Here is a 13,974-nt window from a genome sequence, read left to right as displayed (position 1 = left end):
AGCAGTGTGTACCATCTACAAAGTGCACTGCAGGAATTCACCAAGGCTCCTTAGACAGCACCTTCCAAACCCCCAACCATTACCATATAAAAGGACAAGGGCAGCAGATGGATGGGAACACTACCACCTGGAAGCTCCCTCAAAGTCACTCACCATCCTGACTTGGAACTATATTAGCCATCCCTTTTCTGTCGCTGGGTCAAAATCCTGGAACTCCCTCCCTAACAGTACAAGGTGTACCTACACCACATGGACTGCAGCGCTTCAAGACGGCAGCTCACCACCACCAGCTTGAGGGCAACTAAGGTTGGGCAATAAATGCTGGCCCAACCAGCGAAGCCCACAGTCCGTGAATATATATTTTTTTTAAAAAGCGGCTATAACATAGCAAAATGACCCAAGGCAGTAGCGTTACCAAACAAAATTTGACACAAAGAGACATGAGATATTAGGACAATGACTAAATGCTTGGTCAAACAGGTAGATTTTAAGGGGCATTTTAAAAGCAGATAGGAGAGGTAGAAAGGTTTATCGAGGGTGTTCTACAGCTTCATGCCTAAACAATGGAAGGCATGGCCACCAATGGAGGGTGAAGGAATTGGGAATACACAAGAGGCCAAAATTGGAAGAATGCAGGGTTCCCTGAGGATTGTTTGGTAGGAGGAGGGTGAGACCATGCAGGGATTTGAACACAAGGGTGAGAACTTTAAAATTTTGAGGGATTGCTGGAGGCCTTTTTCACTTGAAACACTCTCATGCCAGTGAAGGTTTTGAAGTGTTTGATTCTATTTTTCTTGTTTTTTTTTTAAGCTGTGTCACTACTTCCAGGATAACACTTTTACCTCCTGTTTTTCCAGTTGAGCCATAAATTGGCTGGTTAACTGCTATGATAGAACACAGTATGATAGAACCTTCAAACTTGAAAACTCCTTTTAATTAAATAATTCCCCCTAGAAGTGTATTTGACATTTCCCCCCACCCAGTGAGAAAGATTCGTTCTTTCCTTACTTCCTGTTAGTTATTGTGGAGTACTCCAGTTTCTGGGGAAAATAGAATTTTGTACTATACTGAAAGGCGGGCAGTTGTGTTTCCTGTCAATTTTAACTTTGGCACAAAGGGTAATGAGAACTACTGTGCTTGTTCTAAGTTAGCCACCAGTGAACCAAACTTCCAGATCGGTTATAGTACATAGTCTGGGGTCTTTGCAGGGTACAACATATTGACATACCAATTTCCTCTGCGTAACTATGCCATCGCTGTCCATTTTTTAAAAAAATTGCACAGAGATTGTGTACGAAGTATAATTTGTCAGCTATTGTTTTGTTGTCTTCAAAGTGGATGATCTACCAGCTGCTAATCAGCCTTCAGAAAATGCGTAATAATGCTACTGACCTGAATCTTCCTTTCGAGGCCAAGCTCAGTGGCACAAAGGGATAAGAATGAACAACAACTTGGCTGATCAAGATAATTCAGTGATATAAATTGAATTAGAAATTAGCATCATGTTAAAGCTAATATTACAATATTAGAATTATTAGTATCAGCGCAATAGCAAATATTCACATTCCATCTTGAGTAATAGTGGAATTTACTAAATATTCAGTTTAGTCATTAATCTGAACAGAACTGAACCTGGCTTCGACCTGATTGATCACAGGGAAATATATAGGAGGCTTTTGAAAATGAGAGAAAATGGGAAATGATGAAAGTGGTTAAGAAAAAGTGGTTAAGAAAATGGGAAATGATGAAAGTGGTTAAGAGATGAAGGACCAGATTTACGGTGAAACAATGACCTGGAAGAAAGCTGCTCACAAAGATCTGGCATGGCTTTTCCTTTTCCAACATCAGTTTGAATCTGATGCCAAGTCAAAGGGACCTCCGGGTGTCCAGCAACAGTGATGCCATCAACCAGGTTAAGCAGCCAATCAAGATGAAGAATTGTCACAGACAGTAAACTAAGAAGTAAAATGCACTGCATTTTTCACTTTTAATTAAATTTTATATAGAGTGAAATAAATGATTAGGAGATGCACAGAATTAAAGTGGAAGCTGAAATATCAAACTTGAAAAAAAATGCAATTTTTTTTTTAATATTGTAGTGGAGACATTGTATTCCACAAATACAGAATTCGTTTTTCAGGATCATTGAGGTTGTTCAGCAGTAACTAGGAAATTAGTACCCTAATAAAAACCCATTACACTTTGCTGGCCAAGGTGTGACTTTTTCAAGGGCTGGTGCAACAAGACTAATAGCATGTAAAGGTACATTTTCATCGGTTCATTGATTTCTAATTAACTTCAACAGCGCACCTATGGCAAAGCACAGAATCACTGACAACCGCTTCTGGATTTCCATGTTTTATTGAGCATGTCTGATTCCAGAAGTTGCTGCCAGTATAGAGGAGTAATGATAATGAATGCTGACATTTCCTACATCATAACTACTGCAAAATCTGGGTTGATATATCAATTTACAAAATAGTTGTGAGCACTACCCTGGTTAAATGCAGGCCAGTCAGTTTAACATTTGTGATATGGATAATTTTGGAATATTTTATTAAAACTGGTAGCAGGTTAGGTAGTACAACAATAACACTTTACATTTATATAGCACCTTTGGAAAATGTCTCTAAAGCACAATACAGAGTTATAACCAATAAAATGAATACTGAACTCTAGTGGTTAGAAAGCTGACCAAAAGCTTAGGTAAAGAGGTGGGCTTTGAAGTGAGCTCTATGGAGGTTCTTAAAGGAGATAGGGAGGCAGAGGGGTTTAAGAAAAGAATTTCAGAGCATCGGGTTCAGGTGGCTGAAACCATAGTTACCAATGCTAGGACGAAGGAAGCAGAGAATGCAGTAGAAGCCAGAATCCGAGAAAGAAGAGTTTCAGCAAAGGCCAAAAGACTGGAAAAGGATAAAGAGATGGGGAAGAAACAGGAAGTGGAAGTTATTGCATTTTCTCCAAATGATTGGAAGTGGGTAGTGGTCTCCCACAGGGTTCTGTTTTGGGACCACTTTTATTTAGTGTGTACATCAATAATTTAGATATGGAGCTAGAGGGAATTCAAATTAGCAGAAAGTAAGAAAATAGAATGCATAGTGAATAATTTTAGTGAGGGTGTAAGGAATTGCTGATGGTATAATGGGAAAAAAAATTGCCAGATGGAATCCAGTATCAACAAGTGTGACAGATTCGGTCAAGTAAAGGTCCAGAATTCACATTCCTGGTTACTATCCAAACACCCCGATGGAAATACTTTTGTGAGGATGTCAGATAGATATGCAAATATGATTTCCCACCTAGCATTCCCCAAGGAGCTGTACCATAGTGCGGAGCCAAGAAAATGCTTCAAGGAGCAATGAAAAGATACTGGAGAAAGTGCCAAGAAATATACCAGATGGAAATATCCTAAGTTAATGAAGGAATGCCATGGAAATTGATTCATAAACTTGGGAACAAATTTTAGAGCTAACATTTTTTCTTTGCTTTCTCTTCTCTTTCACAGTTGTACCTGTAATCCTCAAAGCGTTGACTTTTGATGAGAAGCGTGGTGCTTGTAGTGTGGGCTCAAACGTGAGAGATGCAGCTTGCTATGTCTGCTGGGCCTTTGCTCGTGCTTATGATCCTCAAGAAATGAAACCATTTGTTAATCAGATAGCAAGGTAAGAGTATCTTGTGATCATGCTTCTTATCTTTTCAGATGACCTCTAAGTGAAATGAGGCTGAGCAATCTCTGCCCACTTTTGTGGGACTTGGACCATGCATAAAAGTACAACTGTTTGCATTTATATTGCAATGTTACTCCGAGAGACTACAGGATAACTTGAAAGTTTCTATTTGAAGTGAAGGCTGAGAAGTTTAACATATAAATTCTAGTCACTCTAAAATTAAGATCAAAGCCTGAAAGTGGTTTCAGATATTTCGATTATTTTAGACAGTGTCATGTAATTGTTCTATCCTACTGTAACTGAGTTCTAAACTTGTTGATGTCTTTGGAATTCTTTAATTGGTTTGCAGGACAAATAAGTATCCCTATACCATTCAAAACCATACAGCCTAATGGTAATGAATCTACTGGATGTTTCAGCAGAGTTGTTGTCTTGCAGTGGAGAGATTTTTAGACATGTTTTGTTGCATCAGTTTTTGTGTCCGTAACTGACACCAGAAACGTTAAAACATTGTGATTGTACTTGTCAACTTAAGGGTTGTTAGTAATGGAGGATGAAAAAATCTCAATTTTGGACATCAAGAACAGCAGGACCAGATGTAGCATAAAGGTGCCTTTACCTTGTGGCTAACTGTGGCTCTGCTGCAGTTTCAAGTGTGCCCATAATGCCACTGCTTGACGTTTTTCCTTTCTCACGCCAATTAGCCTGAAGTCCTCAGAGTAATCTGGGCAGTTTTATGCTGAGGTTCCAGGCCCTCAAAATCATACTAAGATTGCTCAAAAACATTTCATGATAGATCCTTACAGCTCGTAGTTGGAATAACTCTCATTCCAGCTCTTAGAGGTTGACAGCCGGTGTCAAACCAAGTGTAGCAACTAGCTGAATGTTATATTTCAATGTTTCTGTCTGGTTTATATTTCTTACTGTTTTCTCTGCCAGCTTTTCGTTGCTCCTTAAGGCATTGACTAAAAAAAAAATAATGCTTTTATTGGAGCCCAGTTATGGCATGGTCAGAAGTTGAATGACAGTGTGAATTTTGGATGTTCAGTTGGCATTTGCATATATTCTAGATGTCCTTACTTCAATATTTACTTGGAAAGATCTGCAGTAATTTAGTTTTCAACTTGGAATGTTTTGCAAATGAAACAAAAAAAAGCCTGTCTTAAGGTAGGCTTAACACTGAAAACAAGTTGATTTATGTATATGAAGATTCTTTTACCAAACTAGATTTTGGATTAGGTCTCCCTCAGATGTGAATTGAATGCTTTTACAGTTTGTGCATGAAAGTTAATAAGCGGCCAGGTTCCAACTCTGACATAGTTAGATGCTGAATTTTAGTCTGCGTTTTAGACGTTTAGTTGATTCAATTCTCTGAAGCCTTAGTATCAGTCATTGGAAGCTGGAAGATTTCTGCTTCAACCAAGCAGAAGGTGGCAAAACATTAATACTGTCCTTGAAGACCTAGGTATTTAAAATCACAACATCATTATTTTGCTCATGTGCCATAGGCAAACTGCCACTGCCAGTCATGAATGCAATGCACAGGAATGTTATGGGGGCTGATCTTCGTGGAAAGCAGTCACCTTGCAGCATGTAAATCTGAGACAGTGGTGCTCAAAGATCATTCAGTGCCCACTGAAGTATGCAAATTTTTCAAGTTTTTAATGTACGTTTACAATCCTGGTCTAACAAGGCAAAACTTATTAAAGTAGACCACTCAGGTGTTGTCTATCAGTTGAACAACTGGGTTTGAATAGTAAAGGTGCGATAATAAAATAAAACAGAAAATGCTGGAAATGCTCTCATACTGCAGTATCTGTGGACAGAAAACCAGAATTAATATTACCAAAAAAATGGGGGAAGGAAGAACTTGAGTTAATGTCGTACCTTTCATGACCTCAGGATGTCCTGAAGGGCTTTACAACCAGTGAAGTACTTTTGAAGTGCAGTCACTGCCCCATGTGGCAGTCAATTTGTGCACAGCAATACACACAAACGGCAATGTTATAATGACCAGATAGTTTTCTTTGTGATGTTGATTGAGAGAGAAATATCGGCTAGGACACTGGGTCTAACAACCCTGCTCTTCTTAGAAATAGCAACATGGGATATTTTATGTCCACCAGAGAGCAGACGGAACCTCAGTTTAACATCTCATCCGAAAGATAGTACCTCTGACAGTGCAGCATTCCCTCAGTACTGCACTGGGAGTGACAGTCTAAACTTTTGTGCTCAAGTCCTGGAAGCGGGATTTGAATCCACAACTGTCTGACTCAGTGCTTTCAGCTGAACCACGGCTGGCACAACTGTCGATGACTCGTCAGAACTGGTAAAAGTTAGAAATGTAACAGGTTTTAAGCAAGAAGGGGGATGAAGGGGAGCACAAAATAAAGGGGGAAGCTCTGTGATAGGAAAAAAGACGGGAGTGATTAAATTACAAGACGGATGATGTTGCAAGGGAAAAGTTAGGGGTAATGGGACAATGGACAATTTGTCCTCTCTGCTAGAAGGCAAAATGGAGGGCAGCAAAAAGAGGGGCCAATCTAGCCTATAGTTGGATAACTAACATCGCAGATCAGGTTGCAAACGAACCAGTGGATATATGAGGATGGTGTAAGACAGACGAATGTGACATACCATGACGGCAGATCTCCTGGTAGGAGTAGCTACAAGCAGAGAGAATGAGACAAGTCAAGAAACAAAAAATAGGGTTAGAAGAGTTGTTAATGGCATAGGCAGAACCAATACCAGCATCAGTTGTGTTGAAAAAACTGGGGGCTATGCTTGTGAGCTCAAATAGTTGGACTTGGTGTTCTGCCTGGGAGGCTGTAAAGTATCTAATTGAAAAGCAAGTATTGTGTTTCTTGAGCTTCTGATTAGCTTCATTAGAACATTGTAAGAGCTGAAGATCAGAATAGAGCTAAGATCGACTTGGGACCTGCCTCCTTGTGCTGCCCCTTAGAGTGGAAGGCAATGGCAAACATCACTGACAGCTGGCAAGGAAATTGGCTCACGATAAAGCATCCGCAGGTAGTGAGCCAGGGACCTGCCTTCATGGAATGGAACCGAATGGAGCGGAGAGGTTAGACAATGGTAGTGCAATAAATGTTACTTTTCTGGATTTTCAGAAGGCCTTCGATAAGGTGCCCCATAGTAGACTAAGGTCAGAGAATGTGGAGTCAAGGGACGAGCTGCAGAATGGCTTCAAATGAAGCAAAAGGTGGGAGTAATGGGTAGTTTTTCCAAAGTGGCTCTCTCCTGCTCACATCTTCCCCCCTCAGCTCTCTCTGGCTTGCATCTTCCCTCTCCGGCTCTTTCCTGCTCGCAGCTTCCCTCACTGACTCTCTCCCGTTTGCAGCTTCCCTCACTGACTCTCTCCCGTTTGCAGCTTCCCTCACTGACTCTCTCCCGTTTGTAGCTTCCCTCCCTGACTCTCTCCCATTTGCAGCTTCCCTCACTGACTCTCTCCCGTTTGCAGCTTCCCTCCCTGACTCTCTCCCGTTTGCAGCTTCCCTCCCTGACTCTCTCCCGTTTGCAGCTTCCCTCCCTGTCTCTCTCCCGTTTGCAGCTTCCCTCCCTGACTCTCTCCCATTTGCAGCTTCCCTCCCTGACTCTCTCCTGCTTGCAGCTTCCCTCCCTGACTCTCTCCCATTTGCAGCTTCCCTCCCTGACTCTCTCCTGCTTGCAGCTTCCCTTCCCGGCTCTCTCCCGCTTGCAGCACCCCCTCACCCCTCAGCCTTGCTCACAATCAATCTAAGATAATCGGTTGAGGTCATAACGTAGCTCATTTAAACTTGCTAGAATGACATACATTCAAACGCAGGGATCCATTCTCTGCAAACCAAAGGAATATGTCCAAGCCTTGTGCATTTTACTGAATTACCAGGGAGCTTGGGGAGTCGATGGTTCCCCATTGCTTTCTCCATGGCCAGAGTCGAAGTGCCAACCAATTAGCACTTTGTTTCCTGTCGTATAAAAATTGCTGTGATCATTTAAAATTTGGCATTCTTGCATTTGTCCTGATGAGGGAAAGACAAAAAACTTCAGCAACATGCCTCCCTTTTCATTAATATTCAGGTTTTATACTATGACGTGAATTAGTGGTGAGAATATGGAACTCGGCACCACAGGGAGTGGTTGAAGCGAATAATATAGATGCATTTAAGGTAAAACCAGACAAGCATATGAGGGTGAAGGAAATAGACGATTATGACCTAGCATGATGCCAGTCCCCAGCCTGGATAAATGGGGAGGGTTAGCGGCAAGGAGGACATCTGATTGCAAAACTGCCCGCCAAATCCAAAATTCCTGGCATTGTGGCAACCCCTTGTAACATGAGAAAAGTGGAAAGAGTAAGAAAGGAAGGAAATAGATGGTTACCATGGTAGATTTAGATGAGAAAAGATGGGAGGAAGCTCAAGTAGAGACTAAACATTGGCATGGACTGGCTGGACTGAATGGCCCATTTCTGTGCTGTATACCCTATATAAACCAGAGCATGCGATTAGAATCTCAGGATCTAGCTTTTGGACTGAATAGAGGTGCTCAGCAAAATGATCACTCAATCTGTGTTTGTTAACATAGAGACCAGATCGTACAGTATACTAAATATTATAAAATATGAGTAAATTGTTGTTTCACCTGGAAGGAATGTTTGACCCTAGAGTGTAGGAAGGGAGCAGATGTTGTATCTTCAGTACTTGCACAGGAAGGTGCAGTGGGAAGGAGAGTGCATGTTGGTGGTGATTAAAGAGTGAACAAGGGTGTCTTGGGGGGAACAGTTCCTTTGGAGTTCTGAAAGGAGAGATGAAGATCTTTGGTGGTGGCATTGTGCTGATGATGGTGGGAAATGCTTTGTTGCATGTGGAGGTTAATGAGGTGGAAGGTGAGGGCAAGGAACCCTATCGTGGTTCTGGGAGGCTGGGGAAAGGGTGGGAGCAGAATGACAGGGAATAGAAAAGGTGCTTCTGTGAGTAAAACCTCCTTGGCTGTTGTTCTGACTTATTTGTCCCCCTGTTTGCATGCAGCTGGCTGCTTTCATTAGGCATTTGATATGCGAAGATGGTGCCTCCTAAGTGTGTGTGTATATAATTGAAAATTTGAACTGATTATTGTCACTTGTCTTGACAGCTGCCTGTTCAGGCACTTGGCAATGGTTGTAATCCACAGGGTCAAGACAGAGCTACATATCATTTCACTTGTGATCTGTCATGGTAGTAAAAGAGATACTGTCTTTTAATTGCCAATCCATGGCGTAAATTGGCCTTGACTTTCTACAATTCTTAAGCGACTGCTGGAGTAATTATTGCACTTGATCATGGAGGTAAATTTGCCTGCCGGATTTTTCTTTTGATGTGCGGATTGTTGTTGCCCAGGGCTGTTTAAAAATGATGAAACTTCATTCCACACTGTGGGCAACTTTACTTCATTGTCAAGCTGAACATGTTTGACAGCCTTCTTTGGGCGTGAATTTTCAGAGCTACTTCTCTTTGAATAATGCCTTAACGCAGTCTTGCAAAGAAGCACATTATAACTGCCGAGCAGAAAACTACATTGATATGAGTTATCAAGAAAATATGAATGTTTTAGATTAAAGTAGTGTGCTGAAAGTGAAAATTATTTTTGAAAACATCCACAGTGCAAATAGTAGAATTGGCAGGAATACAGAGTCCAACTGAGATACAAATGTGTTTGGTTTCCATGCTGCAAATTGATCCTGGCTTAAGGTAGCAAATAAGTTTCCCGCAGGGGCAGTTTCAGAAACAGTGCAGAATATATTGATGGTTAGATTCGTAACTCGTTAACTGGCATGTCATTGCTCCTGGATATTATTGCTAGAGTTGTCATCAGAATTTTCCATCTGGCAACGTGCCAATACAAAGCAGTTGAGGTAGTGCAGCGGTATGATAAAAGCAGGTGCTGGGGAGTGCAAGTTGGACACTTCGTGCAGTTGATATGCTGATTCTTATCTCTGCTGTACGAAGCAGGGAGGTTCTGAGTGAAGAGTAGGTAACAGCCCAATGTGGGAAGAAAAATTTAAGGGTGAGTTAAGCTCAGATTTAAGTTACATGCTTCCCAGTCGCATGGGTGGAGGCCTGGAATCCAGTCTGTAGATAATGTGTGGCCCAGGAAGGACAAAGGGACCAATCTGATAGTAAAGTAAAAGATAAAATTTTAGTCTAGAAACTCAAGCAACTACCCAGACTAGTAAGATCGCATCCAGAGAAGACCATGTTCAAGAAGTAGTTTTGCAGTGAAATAGTGAATTTCCAGCACCTGTTTTTTTCCCAAATAGCTTTCATGTGTTGAAAAAGCAGGAATACCCAGCTAAATATTCAATACATTGGGTACAAAATTAATTCCTAGAGGCACTACAAAGGCCTGCCTGAAGATTTGTGTCACATCAGGTGTGACTGGCCACAGCCCATGTGGTTTAACTCAACAGGTCTGTCCCCTGTGTGTGCCTGAAGTTGCTGAATCTGTATGTTGTGATGTCAATCAATTGATGCAATGCCAGGATGCCAAAATTGGTTAATAGATATGCAGGCAGCGTGTTCCTAATTCACTCCTGTATTATGACCGCTGGACATTATAAGACTGTTATGTTTTAAACTGTCTCCTTCAATTCAAGGCAAAATGGGGAACTTAGGAGGTCACATGCCCCTCTCCAACAAAATCTGCCCAGAGACAAGCCCACATGGCCTTGTTGTCATGGGGACAAGGGTGCAGGTCAAAACTTATTGAAAGCAAATTTTAACCTCTGGACACAAAGGAAGAGGCAGCTGGTCTTGCTGCCTACAGACTCAGTTGGTCAGACAAATAGATTAGGCAAAGAAGATCCATTACAGGTGCCACTATGACAATGAGAAGAAAAGGATTGTTTTACGGTTAACCACAAGCAGAGTACTGGCGAGGATAGATTCTTGGTTCGAAAAAACAAGACTTTTGGAGAATTAAAGAACAAGAAATCATACGAATATACAAATTAGAAGCAGGTTTATGCCATTTGGCTCCTTGAGCTTGGTCTGCCATTCAACAAGATCATGGTGACCTAACTGTGGCCTCAACTCTACATTCCTGTCTATGCCCGGTAACCTTTGACTCCCTTGTTAGTCAAGAATCTATCGACCTTGGCCTTAAAAATATTCAATGATCCTGCTTCCACTGCTCTCTGGGGGAAGAGAATTCCAAAAGAATTCCTCTGAGAGAAAAGAAATTCTCCTCATCTCCGTCTTAAATGGGAGATCCTTTATTTTTACACTGTGACCCCTCGATCTCGTCTGTCCCATAAGGGGAAGCATTATTTCAGCATCCACCCTGTCAAGTCCCCTCAAAATCTTATGTTTTAATAAGGTCACCTCTCATTCTTCTGAGCTCCAATGGACACAGTCCCAGCCTGTCCAACCTTTCCTCTTAAGTTAACCCCCCTCCCCCCATCCCAACATCAGTCGAGTGAACCTTTTCTGAACTGTATTTAACTCATTTACCCTTCAATAAGGAGACCAAAACTGTATACATTGCTCTAGATGTGGTCTCACTATTGCCTTGTACAACTGTAGCAGAGCTGTCAGAAGGCAGCTTGCTACTGGAAGTCTATTAAGTTATGCTCCAAAGATTGAATGAAGGAGATTTTGCTTAAGAGGGCATAGGAAGATTCACCCAAGTGCGGCAGGGAGAAGATGCCCTCTTAAAGCCAAGAGGAGCTAGGAACTTTATACACAGTACTACATTTCTGCTGAATGTTTGGTACAATGTATAAACATGGTGTTAGGTTTTCTGTTTTGTGAGGAAGTTAATGGGGGATACCTTGTCTCCAGTTTTGTCTAAGTAATGTTTAGCTCATGTTGATTTTTATTTTTTTGTTGCAGTAAATGACTTAAAATGTGAAATCTTGTCATGAACCCTTGCGTTGGTCACTGGGAAATTCACAAACCTTTTTAAAAGTTGTTGGTCTCTATGGAGATATGGAGATCGTAACACCTGAAACAAAAAGTAAGAGGGAGGCAAGATAGGGCCTTTTCTGAGCCTATGTAAAGGGCCATTCAGCAAGTTGCAGCTGAGGTGCTTTTGACTTGCTTGTGCTCAGACAAAGTTGTTGAAATGAGCTGCTGAAGTAATTTGGAGATTACTTTCTGACCATTAGAAAGGAAGAAAATTACATTGACTTGTTTAGTTATGGGAGCAGAAATTGAAGTGCCACTTGCTCTACAACTTGAGCAGGACATGCAGACGAGGAGGCAGGGAAGGGAGAGAAGGAGGGCTCTCCTTAGAAGTTCTGACTCTGAGAGAGTCTTCCAGAAGCACCACTCCTACATTGTAGTGAGCCAGGACAGTGCCTCAGGAAGCTTCGCTTCACAAAGGAGATAGTGACAGAGTTGTTCCATCTCCTTCACGATAACCAGATGCCTCAAACCAGGCGAACCGGCCCTCTCAGTAATGTGAAGATCACTCTGCCGCAGGAGCCTTCCAGGCAAGACTAGGCGACATCAGCCAGTCCCAGTGCAAGGAGCATCAGGGAGGTGACAGAGGCGCTCTACAGGAGGATATGGGAACTCATCCACTGCTTCCTGAGGAGGGGAGACCAGGATCGAATAGCATGTTGGGTTTGTGAGGATAGTGGCATCATTGCACCATCAACTACAGGCGCAAGGCTCTGAGAGCCCCCCATGCCCATGGGGAGTGATATCACAAGGGCTGCTACTCTGTTGATGTGCAACCACACCAAAAAATTCATATCAGTGCTAACCATTATCCTGGCAGCACCCACGATGATTTTACCTTGCGATAGCCAACGATTCCCACTGTATTCAGGCCTCCACGACACCCCTCAGGGTGGCTGCTACACATGGCTCGTGACTTCCTTCTAACCATCCCACAAAGAGATGTAAGAGGACCTTCAATGAAAACCATGAAGCCACCCACAACATCATACAGTGAGCCATTGGTGTCAAAAAACAAAGGTTTCGCTGCTTAAGTTACTCAGATGATCTCAGCAGTATGTGCGCTAGAGGGTCTTCATGTCTGTGGAGTTGTGCTGCGTCCTGCACAACCTAGCAATTATGATGGCCTAGTCACTACCACAAGAGACCCAGAGGCCATCTTAAGAGGAGGAGGAAGAGAGGAGACCATATCCATTGTATGCAACTGGATGGATTGAGTGGAATCGTATTGTGAGTCTTGCTTCTGTTGAAAGAAACTTCCCCACCCCATTGTGGACCCACCATACCATTAGAGTACATCCATTTCAGACTCCTCATGAAAATAGCCCCTTGGCTAACACCACTTAACCAGGGACAAGAACAAAATCCTTCACACAACAACCTTACCCAGCAATATATTAATAATATGAAAAAAATCTAATCACCCTTGTGTATCCTCTTAGTGCCTGCCGTGTCGGTGCCCTTGCTTGGTTTAGTGCTCCTCCACAGTGTTACCAGTGGCTGAAGCATGGCTGGCAGAAGATTGCTAACTTTTACTGGGTTAAACTGCAGGTGCCCTTTCAGGATGCCCTCGAGCAATCCTGGGTTCAGGAATGCAACATCTCAGCACAGATGGCTGCAGTTTGCGCTGGCTGGCTGGGTCAGAGGCAACAGAAAGGGCAGTGGCAGTGATGGACGTATGAATGCTGTCATTTCTGAGAAAGGACAGCAGGTTTGTGCTGCATGGTGCCACTGTCTCTCCCACAGGGTGGCTCTTCAGCAATCTTTGTAATCTGCTGTTGCACAGATAGCTGGACTGCTGCGAGAGTCTGCATGTCCTGTCGAGCACTGAAATCAACATCCACAATGGCAACCATCTTTGCCTGGATGGCTGCAGGCAGAATTTCATGACCTCTTCTGAACTTCCATTCCAGCACCGATACTTTGGGAGGCCTCTGCCTGTGCTTTAATGAAAGCTGAGAAAGCAGCTGACAGATGCGTCATTACGGATTGGCCTGGTAGTGCTCCATGGAGACCTCCACCACTAACATTGTGAAAAGGATGGCTTCAACCTCTGCGTGATCCCATCTGACACAGTCAAGCCAGACTCCTCCATGCCCCAAGCCAGTGTCAGGCCTGCCACTGCACAAAGCATCTTAATGTGCATCAGTGTTTCCTTATAGTGTGCCCCAAAGAGATCCTCACCTGAGTCCACTGCAGAAGAACTCGTCTGTGATGTTGCCTTCCAGGGAGTTTGCACACGAACTGTTCTAACCCCTGTCCTGTCTGTAGCCTGCTCAACCCCACCACTGAGTTGGTGGCTGCAAACATTAGGTCAGGTGATTGTACTGATGGGCCAAATAGCCTCCTTCTATGCAGTACCCTTT

The 13,974-nt window shown here is 42.7% G+C and overlaps 1 protein-coding gene across 1 annotated transcript in view; it reads left to right on the top strand.

Moving 5' to 3' along the window:
- tbcd (tubulin folding cofactor D) overlaps positions 1-13,974 on the top strand; it is a 268,520-nt gene that overhangs the window by 129,051 nt on the left and 125,495 nt on the right. The window contains exon 14 of the mRNA XM_041216683.1: positions 3,506-3,662. Coding sequence (XP_041072617.1) covers positions 3,506-3,662 — 157 coding nt within the window. The remainder of the gene's footprint in view (positions 1-3,505; positions 3,663-13,974) is intronic.

The sequence above is a fragment of the Carcharodon carcharias genome, chromosome 22 (genome assembly GCF_017639515.1).
Source record: "Carcharodon carcharias isolate sCarCar2 chromosome 22, sCarCar2.pri, whole genome shotgun sequence".
NCBI classification, from domain to species: Eukaryota; Metazoa; Chordata; class Chondrichthyes; order Lamniformes; family Lamnidae; genus Carcharodon; species Carcharodon carcharias.
The sequence above is the reverse complement of the archived record's forward strand: the minus strand, read 5'-3'. Positions and strand labels throughout refer to the sequence as shown.